The sequence below is a fragment of the Pseudopipra pipra genome, chromosome 6, assembly GCF_036250125.1.
Source record: "Pseudopipra pipra isolate bDixPip1 chromosome 6, bDixPip1.hap1, whole genome shotgun sequence".
NCBI lineage: Eukaryota > Metazoa > Chordata > Aves > Passeriformes > Pipridae > Pseudopipra > Pseudopipra pipra.
Genome location: NC_087554.1, coordinates 49,305,603 through 49,323,267, shown reverse-complemented (window position 1 = coordinate 49,323,267; position 17,665 = coordinate 49,305,603). Strand labels below are relative to the sequence as shown.

General features: G+C 42.0%; 2 protein-coding genes across 5 annotated transcripts in view; one reads left to right on the top strand and one right to left on the bottom strand.

Moving 5' to 3' along the window:
• The window catches only part of ITPK1 (inositol-tetrakisphosphate 1-kinase), a 236,554-nt gene that overhangs the window by 111,351 nt on the left and 107,538 nt on the right, over positions 1-17,665 (top strand). For all 4 annotated transcript variants that reach the window (XR_010431473.1, XM_064659022.1, XM_064659021.1 and 1 more), the window contains 4 exons: positions 8,126-8,224; positions 10,133-10,173; positions 14,732-14,897; positions 16,569-16,636. Coding sequence is in view for 3 of the 4 variants with exons in the window: in XM_064659022.1 (XP_064515092.1) it covers positions 8,126-8,224; positions 10,133-10,173; positions 14,732-14,897; positions 16,569-16,636 (374 nt within the window). In the remaining variant the exon portion in view is untranslated. The remainder of the gene's footprint in view (positions 1-8,125; positions 8,225-10,132; positions 10,174-14,731; positions 14,898-16,568; positions 16,637-17,665) is intronic.
• CHGA (chromogranin A) overlaps positions 1-17,665 on the bottom strand; it is a 48,443-nt gene that overhangs the window by 3,204 nt on the left and 27,574 nt on the right. The gene's annotated exons all lie outside the window — the stretch shown is intronic.

Genomic DNA, 17,665 nt, shown 5'->3' with positions numbered 1-17,665 from the left:
TGGGGTTTCACAGATACCAATACTTTCAATGCCAGAGTTCTGAGCGGAACATTATTGGAGTAAAAATGCAGAAAAGGCTTCTTTGAGTTTGCCAAACAATTCCTTTCATTTTTTTCCTTGATGAGGAAAATTACTTTCTTTCTTCCTGTAATGTTGGAAACACTCCTGCCTGTAAAATGAGTTCCTAAGTTTTGGTACAGCTTCAGTATTCTAAGAAATAAATGCTACTGTTTCAACAAAAGCTGTTCTGGCAGGTTTTCTCCACCCTTCATCATTACTTATAAGATAGTTTTGCCTAACCTTCTCCACACAGAGTTTAAGAAGCACCAGAAGGTTTATTTCCTTCTTCTGGAAAGCTGGTCCATTTGCCTCCTTTTTCTGTGGTGAGATGTGCTTGGTTTTTTAACTTCAGCTGAAAAGCTTCCTGTCTCTTGCATTTGCAAGGTGGTGAGTAGCAACTGCTCTTACCTGCTGAAAAATGGGGCTATTTGAGGATGAACACACATGTCCCGGCCTTTACTCTGTCTCCTGAATGAGATAAATTTTCACCTCTTGACTTGTTACATCGCCGTGAGTTCACTTTATTGGCTCTGTCATGACTGTGTTTCACCACAGGTCTAATTTAACTGAAGGCAGGTCTGTAGCTGTGCTCCTCTACTGACAGGTACCTGTGAGGCTCCATCACCTCACAAATGAGCTGAATGCTTATTTGCAAAACCTGCTTCTTTCAGCCTGAGCACCCAAGAGAGGAGGTGAATTCCCTTCAGAAAGTAGCATTCTGCTCACTAAAGAAAGTGGGTGTAAGATGAAAGTCTAGATCCAAAAGGTACAGAAGGATTCTGTACAGACTGTAGTTTTGTGAAATGGTTGTCTCTGAAGAAGAGTTCATCTGAGGGAAAAAACTCCCATCAGGTTGGTTTTGCTATGACTTTTCCCTTTATTTCTTCATTATATTTTATACTTTCTATTCAATTTAAGCTGATTTCATCATGTTCAAAAACCATAATTAGCACTCCTAAATTGCAAGAAAATGACATGTTATTGGGAATTTTTTTTAATAATTTCTTTTATATGTTCAGTTGTGAGATTTTCTCACTCGCTGCCCAAATGCTTCAAAATCACTACTTTATTAAAAAGCAAGACTGTTGCTTGGCAGATGTTCCATTTAACTTAGATAGATATTTGGTGCATATTTCCTTGGATGTCATGCTAGGGTAAGCTTGAAATTGTGCCCTTAAAGCTGAGTCTGCTCTGCCCTCTTGTGTCTTTGGAATGTGCTGCCAAATGTGCTGCTCCCAAAATACAGCTGCTGTATCATGGGAACTGGAATTTTTCCCCCACAGACTTAAGACTAAGATGCAAGCATACAGATATTCAGATTGCATTGATTCTTCAGTGATGAGCACAGATGTTTGAATTAAATCTGTTTTGTCAATATTCCTCATGCACACACATTTCTGAGGGGAGGGGAAAACAACTTGAGAGTATTTTTAGTACAGCTCAGAAGTGCTGAAATAAACCTGTTGAAATTGTGGGGCTTATGAATGAAGTTTTTTGGTTTATGAAGCTTCAACTGCAAAATTACCTGCTACAGAAAGGAATGAAGAAGGGTTTCTTCCAGTTCATAGGGGCTGGACTGCTGTGAAGTTGGGGTTGGCTTAGCTTGACTGACTCTGGGACATACTAAGTTTTGACTCTAGCAGAAGTGACAGTCCAAAGCTATAAGTTTACAAGGATCATTAAAGGGGTGCCAAAGGGCAAAAATCTGTAGTGGTTTAAGATAGCTTTGAGATAAGGTTCAGCTGCATGCTTAAAAAAAAACCCTGCCAGCTTCTCTGGGTTGGGTTTTTTGGTTGAAAATGAACTTAGAAGGCAGGGGTGAGATGAAAGTTAAGATTTCCTCCCTTTATTATATTAGGAGAAAAAGACATTGCCCTGGCTGTGTATCCTTTCTATCCCCACAGGAACAGAGTACCGCGGTGCAAGCTGGTGGAATCACAGTTTACTAAAAATATATTTATTTTTGAAGAGTTTAAAATGTTTTCAAATCACAGAGCCAACTATTCTATTAAAGAGTGGCTTTTCTCAACAAAGTAGGAAGTTTGAAATTTGTTATGGTCTGCTGTAAATCTTTCTGATAGTTTAAGGCTTAACATTTGCTCTGTGAACAGTTGGATGATAACTGGCCTAAGCCAGTCCTGATTTTGACATGGATGTTTTTCTGCCTGAGGGTTTTTACACCAGAGACCAGCACTTCCTAGAAGCATCTTTGTCATTTCTCTGCGTAACACATTGTGTGATGTGGGGGTCGTGTACCCAGTTTCTTCAGAAATAACCCTGGCAACCTTTCTGGTCACAGAGAGCAACTCAGGCACAAGCTGTGCTCCATTTGGAATTGCTAAACAGAATTAAGGGATCTAGGTGTTCCAAGTCTGTTGCACACCTGGGGGACTCCAGGCCTCCTCCTGTACTCCTTTGACAAACTGTGTCTTCCTGTTTCACAAATTCACTGTACTAACTTCTTTTACCTTTCCCTTGTCCTCAGCATGTCCCTCTTTTGGTCCTTCTGTGTGTAAACACATAATAAGACACTGCTAATGACACAGTACTGAGCCTGGTCAAAAGACAGGATATTCTTTAAACACTAAAGAATATGTGTTTATGTTTTTTCAATAGCACTCTCAGGATTTTGGTTGCTGATGCTCAGACTGAAGCCTCAAACAAGTAGCTTGTTCAGCTACTGTAATGACTCCAGTAGCATCAAAAAGGTCTTTTTCCTGAAACTCCTTAAACCAGCTCCATAAAGCCCTGCCTCGCCAAGAGAGGGTGAAGCCTTCTCCCCACTTCACAAATGGGAGCTCAGACATGGAATGTGTTTGGTGACTGTGTCATGGTCTTGTGGCAAGAGGTTGGTGGTGCTGGGAATAAATACTTGTTTTTCAGCCTCTCTGCTGTGCTTCCTAATCCCTAGGTTAGGTAATAAAGGATGGTGAATTACGAGGTAGGAGACATGTTGAGACTGTAAATCTGAAGTTAAATCAGCAGTGGCCTCCTCACAGTTTGTTTTTTTTTCCTAGCCACAGGTTTTGAGCTAGTCTCACAGATGGCCATGAATTCTCTTTCAAACTTCTTTTCTGAAGAGAAGGAAATACAGTTTGTTGATTTATGAATGCAGAGCATTGGATTTGCAGTCTATTATTTATTTTCTTACTGGTCCAAAATCATAAGGACCAAAGAAATCTGAATAAGACACTATTTTATGGTTCTTCTATTCTTATGGTTTATTTTTTTCCCCATGGGCATCCACAGCTGCCCTCTGTGTCAGTACTTCTCAAACTTCTACAGTACAAGGACTATCTACCCTCATCAAAAACCATCCAGAGACTGTCGTGTACATTTTTACTATCAAGATTTGGGTTAACTGGGATCAGCCATATATTACTCTTATTTTTCTTCTATCTGTTTTGCCTGCCTGCCAAATCAGAGTGTGTGTTGAGTGTGTGGTTTCTTGTGCCTTCTTCCTTTTGGGGGTTTGGATATCCTGTGACTGTTTGGTATTCTGTCTGCAGGCCACCAGTGGTGCACAGGCCCTGAGAGAAGCACTACTCAGCATCTCTCACTGAAGCAAGCCTGGAGTATAAAGATTTACACCAATTCTCACTGCCAGAAAACTCTCTTTTCCAAGCCAGTTTTTAGTCTGCATCTTCCCCGTCTTCACATCCCATTGCTCCTGTCACTGTTGTTGAACTTCACCTGGAGTAATCCCCTCCTGGCACTGACTCCTTGGTTTGAGTGCTCTTTTACCTTTCTGTTGTTGGTTAGCTGTGTTACTCCCTCTGTAAACTGGCCTTCATCAGTCAAGTCTTCCACCTTCTTAATAGTGTTGTTCCTGTGTGGGAATGGAACAGTGCTCTGACAAAGCTCACCCCACAGCAGGACATGCCAGAGCTCACTGCCCCGGTGCTGTGAGTGCTGCCAGTCACCTGTGACCTGTTAGTGCTGCCTTGCTGTCTTCAGGGGTCCCACTGCTAACGCTCCCCCTGCCTTTGCAATGAACATGATCCCAGCCATGATCTCCATTCAAGGATGAGGGAGGGATAAAGTGTACGTAGCAGTGGAAGAACAGAAATAACAGTTGAAAAAAAGAACGGCATAGGTGAGAAATGGGGATGGGGGTGAGAAAAAATACAGGAAGTAAGACAGAGGAGAGAGAGCTCCCTGTGAGAAGAAAAGGGAGCATATTTGAAGGAAAATATGGAAAGCAGACACCACAAAGTTTGTGCCAAGGCATACAATAAAAATGAGGACAAGGATGGGGGAGGAACAGAGTGACAGAATTTTGACTTTTAAATTTAATTACAGTATGTTGTTTCTAACAACAAAAGTGCTACAGATACTCTTGGTAGTTGTCTGAAATGAGAGCTGAACCCTCTCCTGATCTGAAGGAATCTTTCCTTGTTGCTGTTAGGTTGGCAGTTCTGGACCTGACAAGGTCCACCTGGAGTCCTGGCCATATTTCAAAGGCAGGACTCCCAGAGACAACCAGGCAGTTAGGAAAAAAAGAAATACCATTCTCTAAGTGCACTATAGCAATGTACACCTCTTAATTCACAGCAGTCCTTTGACTTACGAACAGATTTTTCCTGCTGATATCTTCAGTTCAGCATACTCTTCATGAGGATAGGGGTAATAACTGTGGTTATCTTTTTATTGTGTGATACAGTGTATGCACCCAAAAGGAGGGAGGAAGTGCCTGAGTTTTAATTTCAGATCCAATGTGAAAAGCATAAAAATTGCTTTTGTAATAATCGTTTGGGATTTAAGGTCACTTGTACATAGCCAAGGATGGAAGATGAGGCAGAGTCTTTTCCAAACTTGCTGTTTTAGAAGAAGAGTCTTCCAGTCAGTAGCATCTCAGTAGCATCTCAGTGCACAACAAAGAACTGAGTATTGATGGTTGAAGAGCAATAACATCAGCTCCTTGCATAGGTTCTGCATTGTATCAGGTCTGTGTTCTGACACATACAGAGTCACTTCTGCTAGCAGTACATGGCCAGTGCAGCTCCATGGGAGGTGTGGCCTGGCTGTGGCCTCATGCTATAGTAGTTCTCAGACTGCTTTTATGAAAGTGCTTTGTCCATACTAGGGCTCTCAGGTGCAAATGAGAATATTGCTTGGTTTTAGACTAGAGGATTAGGCTGTAGCATCAACGGGGTTAGAGTTAGGTGGAGCCAGAATCATGTCACCCTTCTCACCTCTAGACTGTTATGTTTATTTGTTTGTATATATTTACTGTCGTTCTTTCTAGCAGTGATTTTCCATGGTGTCTTGTCACAGCTGGTTTGTGAAGAAGCAGTGACAGTACCAAGGGTCCAGCACCTGACCACAGCTCAGTAATTTCACATTAAAGCAGTTTAGTTTGGCAGGAGGAGAGAGGAGGGTTTGGTGTACCACTGGGTGTTCATTTGCACAATGTGGATCAGATGCACAATGTGTAGTTCCATGCTGATGTAAATTAGTACTGAATTGACCCTCAGCCATTGAATTAGGTTTGTCCTAGATCTCAGTGCAGAGAAGGTGTGCAGAGTCTCCTGTCAGTCTGATAGCAGGAGCTTGGTGATGAGAGAAAGCTTTAGCATGTGTTTGCCACCCTGGGAAGGAGAAGAGGATGATTGCTAGCAGCTGAAGGACTCTTTTTTTTTAAACCTACAGCTATCTTCAGAATTTCAGTGTGTGCAATTAAACTCAGAGCGGCAGTTTTCTAGATGTAGGCTGTACTGAAATCTTGTGTTGAGCAAGGGTTTGTTTGTCCACAGGTCTGGCTGGGAAACAGTGGTCTGTTTTAGAGGTTTCAGTGGGATAGAATTGCCTTCTTGGTGGAGAAAATGCCAATGCTGTGCAACGTCAGCGGGAGCACTTTGAGATGCTAAGAGTCTTCTCTGCTACTTTTTGTTGATCCACATGGTCTTTTCTAAGTACAATGTCAAAGGAATTACTGTTTGCCCCCTCCTTCATCTCCCCATGCAAGTGTCATGTAATCAGCAGGAAAACTGAATACTCCCTGTCTCCTGTTCCTGTTTGCATGGGAGAGAAACGGAGGGCAGTGAGATGGAACCATACATCCCTCTGCATCTGCACTCTGAAGGCAAAGTTATTTGTGAGTCTTAAGCATGTGGGTGGGAGAGCTGCCAAGCCAAAGTTGTTCCCAAGTATCTGTAATCTAAATCTTATTCCTTAAATTCATCCAACTAAGGAACTTTCGGTCTGGCAAAGGCTTGTAAATATTACAGTACCTGTCACTTTTGGATGCTGCTTTCTGTTTTCATAGCAGCAAACTGAAAGCTTTGAAGTCTGGGATGTTTTGTTTAGCTTTGTAGAGGTTGACCTCAAAGCATCAATCTTTCTGCTCCTTTTAGAACGTATGAAAATAGCCTTTTCTTTTCTCAGAAAACTTCTTGTTAGCAACAGCACTGCTAATGGTCAGAGTTCTCAGATATTCTCAAAGCCTTGAGGATGTACTGAGATATGTATACCAAAATATAGAGTTTTGCATCTCTGTAATTTTCAGAGATGTTTCAATTTTCTTTATATATATACTTATAATGAAATGAAAAGCATTAATCTAAACAATGTTTATGAAGTGATTTCTGAATGCATGGCTCTCTCAGAGTATATGGTTAACTTTGCTGGGATTTTAGTTCACATGTACTTTTCAGTTTCTGCACCATCTGGACAGAATGGGCTCCACCTGTTCGGATTCTCTGTGCTCACTAGGTTAGATGTGAATGGGAATAACAGTCTTGTTTTGCTTATTTTTAATACAAGTTGCTGGTTGGTATAAACTTGTGACTTGAGTTTGCCAGATACAGTTGTTCCCATCATTTGTGCTCATCTCCAGTTGCTTCTTGGAGGAAAGTGTCACAGTGTTTCTCTTGAAATAAGTCTTAAAAGTGAGTCCCGGCAGACCCATTCTGAATTACATTCAGTGCTGTGCATCTAACTCAAGTTATAACTCCTTGATGGCTCCAAAGTTAACCTGGTCACATCTAAAACTCCATGAAGGTAGTACTTTAAAGACTGTGCTCCCTGAGGAGGTAAATTGGATAGTTGCTTGTACGTGGGTGATGTTCTTGATTTGGATTTTGTCAATGTGTGCACAGCTTTTGTCTGAAAATCCTTGGGCCTGCTGACCTGTCCTGGAGCCGTGGCTGAAGCCAAGGTTCTCTTTGCACTTGAAATTCAAACCCGGCCCTCTTGAGCAATTTATGCTCAAGTGCTGTGAGTCTTACAGTGTTTTCTCCCTTTCCTGCTGCATTCCTAGGGGAATCTAAGTATTCTTACAGTGAACAGGAGGTGAATCCTAGAGCAAGTCAACCTACTGAGTCACTAAGAGGGCTTGGTTTTGACCCCAGCCTTCCCACAACCCCATGTGAACAGCGCAACATCAGCAGAAACACTCTGCAGCAGACCTGCTCTGTTCAATTTTACCATGGTTCCTGTGTTTTTTCTCTTTAACCAGACCACACTGAGCAGTCTTGACATAGTGTCTTGGTGTCTCAGTGGTGCTCTGACTGGCTTTGCCAGACCAAATGAGCACTGCTTTTGTGGCAGAGAGGTCCCAATGAACAGCAGTACGTATTACATGACTGGCACCTTGTCTGAAGTAAATCTACACTGGAATCTGCCACCTGAGGAGCCCTACAGGAATGATGGCTTTGTGAAACTGCCTGTTCCAGTCACAACTGATGACCATTCAGTTTTTTGTAAAATGTTTTAGAAAATTATGATTGAAGGCATAAAGTTAAGAGCTAAGATCCCAATTGCTTTTCACCTCACTAGCTAAGTCTTGTGCAGCTGCACGTTCCTAAGCAGGTGATCATTTTTGCTGCCTGACTGAAAATACTGGCTTTATATTTCTATTTAGATTATCTAAAAATTGGGCCTTTCATCTTCTGAAATTTTTCCAGAACCCCAAATTCAGTCTTGGCTTATAATCTTTCTGTTGCTTTAATTTCAGCTGTTAAGGTGGACTATCAAGAAGCAGTTAGTATGGAGAGAGCTGTTCATGATGCAGCTGAGAACTTAAACCCCTCATCTCAATTTGAGTCCTTTTTTTGTCTTGCAGATGAGAGGATCTGTTCACCACCCTTTATGGAGCTGACAAGTGCCTGTGGAGAAGATACCTTGGAGCTTATAGAGAAGAATGGACTGGCATTCCCATTCAGTATGTACATGGGCTTTTTCTTGGTGCTTCTAGTAGGTTCTGAATATTGCACATGCATTCCCCAAGGCATAGCCAACATTGTAGGAGTGTGGGTTTCACTGCCAAAAGTGTCACGGTTGTTAAAACCTTCCTAAAATAAATGCTCTAAAGCAGCGTTTGGAATGTGGAACAAAACCTCCCTATCAGCTTTTACTTTGCCTTTTATTGATGTTCCTTACTTTAAACACCTCACTAAAGTAAACATGCATTCCTGGGAAATGCTAATAGTTCTAACAAAGTTAGCCTCTTGCCCTGAACTTGTGCAAGGTGTTTCTCCTGCCAGCTGCATTCATTGTTTTTCTTGAGAAAATCACTGCCTTGCTGATTGTCCTCTTTTTTCACCCACCTCTCCCTTTCCCTGATCCAGACTACAAATATAATCATAGAGAGTAGAAGAAAAAGGGTAAAAAACTACCATATGTAAAAGACTCCAAGGGCCCACAGCCTCAAACAGCTGCTATGAACTGTTTGTGCTTTGTAGCAAGTTTCATTTTGGGGCTTGTGCTTTAATTCGTTCCTTTATTTGATTCCTTGCAGTATAAAGTGAGCAGAATCGGTTAGTCGGTGTTTGTTCCCTTGGTGCTTGCCTCATTTGTAAGGTTCAGAGGTAAAGTTGCGTGGAAAAAGCATGTTTTGCCCTCCCTGCCATCGCTCTCCCAAATGAGGCAGGTCTCCTGAAGCTAGATTGTGAAGCAGTAATTTAAAGCCCACTGAACAACTTTGACCCCCTCTTCACCTTGTGCTCTCAATACAGGCTGACTGGTGCTCAGTAGTCAGCAGCATAGCCCATATATCCAGAAGGTCTGAATCAACCTCTATAAATGACGATGAAATTAAAAAATAGCACTTAAAATTTATACAACTTGGTACTCTGGGAGTGCTTTTTCTTCTTCCTCTCTCTTTTTTTATTTTTTCTTAAAAACGCTCCAGTTCTCCAGAGCATGTGTCTCTGAGACATCCTATACCACTTTCCAAAATCTCAAGTTACCAACTTATTTTGGATTCTAGTGCAGGTCATCTGCCTTTCATAGCTGCCTGTCCTCTTGCCTGGCAATTTGATTCTTCCAGCAACCTCCAAAGAAGCCTCATCCTATCCACCCCCTCACTACTTGCCAGTTTTCATGTCTTTTGCTTAACACATAAGTAACATCAGCTCTAGTGATCATGTGGGTTCCAGGCTCTTCAGCTCTTCTCTGGTTTCTTAGCAGAACGACCATTTTTTTTCTTTTGTCTTACTGGTTTTACTCCTCCTCTTACTTAGGATGGAGGTGAGAACCAGGATATACAGATCAGATAAGAAATGTGAAGGAAAAAGAACTGCTGGACTCTCTACCTTTCTTTGTCCTCCTCTGTGGTTTCCTGTGAAAAATAACTTGTATATTAGTTTGATAGAGGTCATTAGGTTTCCTACTCTTCTCCAAAAACAGGGAGGTAGGAAAATAAGTTGGTTTTCACCGTATCCCAATTCCTTTGTTTTCAGGACAGTAGTGTTTTGTGGTACCTGTAAAGTAGCTCCAGCTTCAGAAGAAAATCACATACTTGTGTAGATGCTCTCTGAGTAGGCAGGATGGCAATCCCATACTGATACTAACTTCTTAGCTGATGCTTTGCAACTCTGTCCAGTCCTAATAATGATCTGTGCTTGCACCTTAGTTACAGGGAGGAGTTCAGAGAATAGGGCTTGGAGCAAACCAAGCTTTGCAATGATTGAGGACACTGTTCAAGCAGAGACTGTCACTGGTGTCTGGTACAGTCAATGCCTTGGTCTGGTGAACTCCAGTGTTTGCATGTGTGGGTAGGAACAGGATTATAAGGGGTTTGTGTGTCCTGTTTCAGTGGTGAATTGTTTTTTCTTTTTTATTTACCCAGTTTGTAAAACCAGAGTGGCCCATGGAACCAATTCTCATGAGGTAAGTTAAAAAACTTTGCAGTATTATCCCCCTGCTTCCAGTCCCCCCCCTGCTGTTTTGGCTGGTGATTTCCAATCCTGTAGTAGGCTGAATGAGGTCTGTGCACAAACAACTTTTCTTCCCTGCCTCTCCCTCATATTTAATTGCACCATTATTTTTTCAAAAATCTGAAATGAATTTAAATATGACTTGAATTTCCTGACATGAAAATTATTTTTAGCACTTTCTAGCTTCTATCACCTTGTTGTGTCTAGCAGTTTGTAGTCTCCAGTCAGCTCTGTCTCCAAGGAATCTCCTTCAGTCTCTCCTTTGGTGAGAGGTCACACTAAATAAGTGTTTCCATCCCACAGTGTTACTTTTCCAACATGTATGTGGTACAGATGAGAAGTGGGTTTGTTCTTCAGATGGAGCAGCTGGCTTCTTTCCTTGAGGGGAAGGAGCAACAAACAGAGATGGTTTCCAGGCATGTTCAGTTGTAATAACACAGTGGGATCTGTGGGGAGAACAGTGCTGGTAGAGCTTATCTGCCTTCCTGTAAGGCAATTGCAGCTAAAATGGTTGTATATTCCTGGAAGGAGTGCATTACCTATGAGACTAGCTTCCTCTAAATTTAGGTGAGTTGAGTCCTGTTTTAATTCTTTTCCATTTGTGCTTCCTGCCTTCCTGCTTACTGCAGTTCAGTTTTGAGAATCCAGCCCTTGCTGCTGGCTCTTTTAATTCCCAGCTTCCTTTGTTAGCAACGTGGTCATGAGTCCAGGTTTCCCAGCTGCTCCTGAAATATGTGCTGTGTTGCTGAAATATCTCTGAGAGCTGAAGACCCTGAAGTAAAATGTTAGTCTAGACTAGCAGAATGGCTATGGCTGAAATCTTAACTGATCAGCACTTTCTTTTAAAAATGCAGTGAGATTTTTCAGTCAGGCCTTACCATGGATTATTTCACAAGCCAATACACAGTCCTATTATTTGCCAGAGCAACTGCTATAAATTTTTACTGTCATTCCCAAGAACACTTGGGGACTGGATTAATTTATGAATTTCTGGATTAGTTAATGAATTTCTGGATTAGTTAATGAATTTCAGACTCAATCTTCCTTGCTGATGTTTCTGTCAGGAGTTCCTCTGCAACTGCAGCCTGAAATGCATGAACCTTTCAGTTCATGTCTGGTCAGGCTTGGACTTTGTTTCCTTGGTGAATCTTTCTTTGATCTGTCATACCATGGAGATGCACCTCAGCCTCCTGCCAGAATTCCATTTTCTGAGCAAAAATTAGACTAAAATACAGTTGTAGGCTGGACTTTATCACAGGAACTTATGACGAGAGCCTAGGAGGACCCCTGGAAAAAAGCCTGAAGTCTTGCATGGTACTTTACATAGTTCGTAGTAGCAACTTTTGGAGTTGCTGAGTTCTCAGGAATGATCCAAAGTGTATTTATGGTCAGAGTGGAACTGTCTTGTAATTGCTTATGGTCAATAATGTCAAGGAAAGCATAGAATAAGTACCTGCTTACAGTACAGTCTGTCTAAAAGATGAAGCATAGGTCTAGAAATAAATTGTTGCCTGTTTTATAAATGAGTCCTTCTTTGGCTTTTGGTAAACCACTTCATTTTCTGTAGATATATTTTCACTGCAGAGTTGACACCAGAACCAAAACACTGACCAGAAACCTGCTTTTCTTCATAAGATGGCTGTTCAAAAACTTCAAGTGCTGGCTAACAGGGACAGCTGAAGGTGCAGGCTGGAGTTTGGGTTTTGTGCCAGCCAAGGCTGGTGGACTCCTCATTTCTCATGTGAGAACATGCTGTAGTTAAGCCAAGGTGCTGTTAACCTCCTTTTGGTGTCCTGCAGCTCTACATGGCCTCTGCACTAGCAGCCGCCTTGGCCAGCTCAGCACTTGAACCCTGCTTTGCCAGCACCATTTGTTAAACTTGAACAGAGATGATGGCTGGAAGTTGTGCTTCCTGGCTGTCAGCAGATCAGAACATAATTAACCTTCGGTGAAGTTCCCATGAGAGACTCATAACCTGAAGAAATGTGTCCAGAATTACTTTTTCTGAGTGAGAAAAATGCAAAGAATCACTATGCTTTTTGAGACTGAATTCCTTAAGGACATTGTCAGTAAAAAATACTGGTGCAAATGTTTAGTTTTGCCTTCAAGACAGCTCTGCATTTATAATGAGGAATGCTATTTGGAAATTATGATATCAAGTATTGTTCCCATGTTACTGCCAGACACAGCAGGTCTGTGCTAGATGACAAAGAGCAAGTGCACCCTGCAAGCGAATTCTTGGAGCTCTATTCATGCATGTTAAAAACCATAAGACATCACAGTGAACCAGCCTAACGCAACACCACAGGAGTTATATGGGTTGTGTGCTAGTCCATGGGCTGTCAGCACAGAGCTTTGCAGAAGAGAGGTTTCATGTAGTCCGTTTCCAGTAGTCTAGGTCAGTTATGTGCTGAGAAGATAAACTCTCTGGCTTTCCACGCTTCTAAAATAGGCTGATAAATACCTGTTCATCTTGTGGGGTTTTTTTTTGGGAATCAATTAATATTGGAAGAGAACACTATAGGAACAGCACAGTTCTTGCCAGTGAGATGTTGTAGGTTATATAAAGCCAACAGTCTACACAGGAGGAGGAAGAATGTTTCTTGCCACCAGTGAGAAACAAATGAGGTACGATGTTGTTGCTGTGCACCTGGTGTAATAGAGACAGTAACAATATCAGCTGCAAATATGTATTGAATGGACACATTGACTTGAACTCAGAAAATGTTAATCTACTGAGTCATTGTGCATGTGTGCAGACAGGTGATCTAATGTAGACTATGAGATTAGGAGCAATAAGGACAAAATGTGCTCAGACTTTTAACTATGAATATGTAATCACTACATCCTTTACCACAGCCATGTTTTTGAACAACAAACAAAACCCAAAAACCTATTATATGTGCTATTTTTTTTACAGGAGCAAACTAAGGTGTTAGCAAAAGTTCAGTCTGAAAGTACAGCATTCATCAAAAGAGCAGTTGATCATATGTAATACGTGAGAGAGAGCGTAAAGGGATAAAGGGATAAAGTTTCTTTGTAAAATCCTTCCAGTGACCCTGACTTTGGCACTAAGCACAAAAACTGACAGAAAGTATATGGAAAGCACAAGCAAGCAGTGTAACTCATCTGCACCATGCTGAGGCGGGAAGCTCCCATTTTATTTTGTGTATCACTGTGGACTCACTGTAGGACCCAGAGGAATTCTCTTAGCCTCTCTGGACTGTCTTTCATCCTGAGTAAAACAGTAGGCCCAATCAGGACAGTGAGAAAATATTAACAGTCTTATAAAACCACCTCTGTTTCAGAGCTTAGGAATTTTTCTAAGTGTTTTGCATCCTACATTGACTGAGGTAGGCAGCAGGCTTAAGACTTGGCTGTTAGCTGTTGTCTTCAAGACTCTTAAGAGGGGAAGGGGGTTCTAAGCAAAGCATCCCTGCCTGTGGGACAGAATTTTTTCCAGAGGAAAAAAAGATAAAATGAATGTCATGTGCTCTGACCTTGAACACTCCTTACTTGTTTTTGTAAGTTGACCTTACTACCAACTGCCCCACTGCCACTGGATAACAAGGCCCAGCATTGGTGGAGTAATGAAGAGAGGTCAATATTCAGATCCCTAGAGCATAGCTTTTTCAGGGCTTTAAGGATAGAGAGCAAACCTAGGCTTATCCTCACTAATAGGAGCCATTTCAGCACCCTTACTCCAACAACAAACCTGCAAAATGGGGCACTGTGGTTATGCTAATTATATATGCACGTAAGCTTGGTAACGGAGAGGTCGATGGAAAGACCAGTGTAACATGTGCTGAAGATAAGCTGTCTCGTCAAAGTATTTCTGTGCACCTACCAACATTGCTCCCATGCTGCCTGAGGCAGCTGTTGGTCATCATTCAGGCCCTATAAATGCCTTCCTTTTTGGCATATTTATTCCAGTGCCTTCAGGAGGACTATCCATTTGGAGTAATGGGGTGAAACCAAGGAAAATCAGTAGGCCAACATTTGTTAGCAGTAAGAACTACTGGAGTCTGAAAAATGTTCTCTGATGGTGTGGGTGAAGCCTGAATACTTAGGTTGTTGCAACTAGGCTGAACCAAACCATGGGGAATAGAGCCGTGGGGAAGAACTCATATAGTTAGTACAGCAGAGCTGTTCCTTCTGTTGTTCTCATGCTACAGGCTCATATTCAATATGAACTTTGTCATCTGTGTTGGTCAGATGTTTTACCCTTTTGTTGTACCTACAGTTGCAGTAGCTTCCCAACTAAAGGCAGAAAATGAAGTTGCAAAGAGCTGAGAAGAAAATGTTGATTGACAATGAAAGCTGCACTGCCAGTAGTGTTCAGAGAGCTGTGTGTCAGTTAAATGAAATGTAATGAAACAGATGCGCAGAAGGAATTCACACATGGTCAATATACAGCCACCAGTAGATGTTCCCTCTTGTTGCTAGGCAGGTGGGGGGTAAGCATGAAACTGTTGCAAGAGTTGTGCACAACTGTGTGTGCCTGTTTCCAGATGGCGATCATCTTCAACCAGGAGGGCCTGAAAGCTGTTCGCCCCCCTTGTGTCATTCAGAGCTTCATCAACCACAATGCCGTGCTGTATAAAGTCTTTGTGGTTGGGGAGTCCTACACAGTGGTGAAAAGACCGTCTTTAAAGAACTTCTCTGCAGGAATCTCAGGTCAGTTGTACCGATTTAAAAGAAAACGTCCATTCTTGGAGCCTTGTCAGGAAACATGAAAAATATCTGTGAAAACACTGCTGAAGTGAAGGCAGCTGGTTCTGACGTACCATGTTTCCTCTTCTGTATTATTTCAATAGGAAGGGAAATAACTCACCTGCTCTGGAATACATACGAATGACATTCATATAGTAAATATTTATGCAATGGTAACCTGAGTCTCACCTGTTAGAAACAGTGTTTTATGTCATGTGGAAAGGGGGAGAGTTCTCTCATTTCACAGTAAGTTCATGTGTCATTTGTTCCGGAGTTTGTTTATAAATGTGCTTTGGAGAGAATTTCCTGGATTCCATCATTTCAGAACTTCCTCTCCCTATTTTTACCTTGGTTATGTATGTGTGTTTAAATTAAGGATCACTTGTGCTCTCCCTTAAATGAGCCTCCCTGTTTATGTGAGACCCAGTGTTGAAAACACTGGTGGGAAGTGTCCTTTGGTTTGTAGATACTAGATGTGTTGGGGGAAAGGAGGAATGGATTTGTCAGTGAGGACAGCGATCCTTCTATATGTCACTAGAAAGCAGCACTTGAAGGTTTCTTGTTAAAGATTACTTAGATTTCCTTTATGGAAAAAGCGCTCCTTTCCAGAGGACTGCATTTTTGTGGCCCACCAAAAGCATAAAGGAATTAGCAGCACATGGATGGGAGCATGACCTACTTGCAACTGGACAAATCCAGGAGGTGGAGATAGGATCAAACTAAAGGACATGAATAAACAAGTGCCAGTTTTTTGTCCCTTTGCTTAGTGGTTTTGCAGATTGTACTATGTCCATTGTCCATTGCATTTTGCACACAAATATGTATTGTGTTTGTATAGGTGTATTAGGAGCCTGGTAAAAGTCCTTGTCTGCAGCTATGTATGCCTGTATTTACATTTAGGTCTGTTCTATGTCCTGATCAATCTAAGTAGGCCAGAACCTGTGTTCGTATAAACTATTAGGATAGTTGTTCTATCCTTCTGCATTTTGAAGGGAACATTTTAAGGCATCTTTCTGAAAGTGCCTTAGCTAATGTCTCATCTGTTAGTGTAAGCCTTGAAAGTTGTCTGCAAGTCCACATAAAAATAAGCTTAGTAGGTAGGTTAGGGTAAGTGTCTCACTTTCTTACCCAGATCAGGAGAGTTTGAGGGGGCCATGCCACAGGTTCCTGACTAGGCAGATCTGATGATCCCCAGCTTCACAGGGATCTCAGTGTACCCTGGGTGCTACTGGCCTACTGCCTGCAGTGAGTGCAGCTTCCCCCTTCTGTCACACACCTTCCCCTTGGAACTGTCACTTTGAGTATGGCAAATTAGTAGAAATTAACTTCATTATCTGACTGAACTTAGGTAATTGGCTCTGCTGGAGGAAAGGAAACCAATTTCTGTTAACCCAGGGCATGGTTCTATTTGTCTGTGGTCCAAGAACTGTGGGTGACCTGTCTGTGGGTCCCTGCCTGTGCAGGCAGCCAAGTGCCAGCAGCCAAGTGCCTGTGGGTGAGGTGGGTGGCAAGGATGGTCCAGTGGGGACCAAGACAAGATTCCCAGGGCTGCAGTGCCACCTACTGTTCCTTGCACTATTCCTTTGGAAATTAAAATCTGGTATAAAGTTATTTACAACCTGTTTCTAATTGCAGACAGAGAATCAATATTTTTCAACAGCCACAATGTTTCCAAACCAGAGTCTTCATCCGTCTTAACAGCAGTAAGTACACTTGGTCTTTTTCCCTCTAGCACGGCTGGAAAACTATCTAGTCCTTTCTTATGGAAGCGTTAGTAGCTAGTGACTCTCTTTCACAAGTTGTCTGCTTCTGTGTTGCAGGCTGAGGTCTGTTTGGTACCACGAACCAGCATGCCTGTGTACCCCTCTGGTTTTCCTTACCGAGCTCCGGTGAGGAAGCACTGATGCAGCAGGGCTGTGCTGTTTGCCATGCCCAAACTCCCTAGGGCTAATCTAGGCAAAGGGAAGAACGAGGTTCTAAATGCAAACACCTGGCTTTTTCCTGTCCAGAGAGATTAATAAGCATAAATCATCCTTCTAGGACTCAGTTCTGTGAAGAAAGACAAACAGTGAAAATTCAAGCAGAGAAATGGTGTTGACACAAGGCCACAGAGGGCCAGTAGCTGTCTGCCATGTGAGCATGCCCAAGCTGTGACCACAGGACCATTTCTGGGTGTCCTTCGAGACCAGCAGTGCCAGCACCCTGCAGTTTCATGCTAGCGTTACCAGTCCTTTTAATAAGCTTTGCACATATCAATCCTAAGAAGTTCTTGGGCACTCGACTGCTGAGAAAGTCGCTTTACAGCACTGGGTCCTTTCAATCTCTCAGTCTCAAGATTCTTTTCTGTTTCACAAGCTCTACTGGGGATTAGTCTCGTATTTGATTGAATTTGATGTGCAACGCTGATGCTAAATATTAAAACTGTAATTGTACTATTCATAAATCTCTTTATGGTTATGTTAAGGGAGAAGCCATTCCTAAGAATTTACTCTCAAACTTAGGGAGTTTGCTCCTGTGGTTTACCTGCCATTTCACTCATACACATACATATTCCATACATACTTCTGCTGTGTAACATGTGTAAAAAGTGAAGAAAATTGCATCTTCTAGTCATAAGTAACCTGAGTTACTAATTTTAATAAATATTGATGGAATAATTTATACATGAAAACCCCCACAAAAAGTATGCTCTACCCTGAAGATATCAGCTGAATTCTATTGTATGGCTCAGA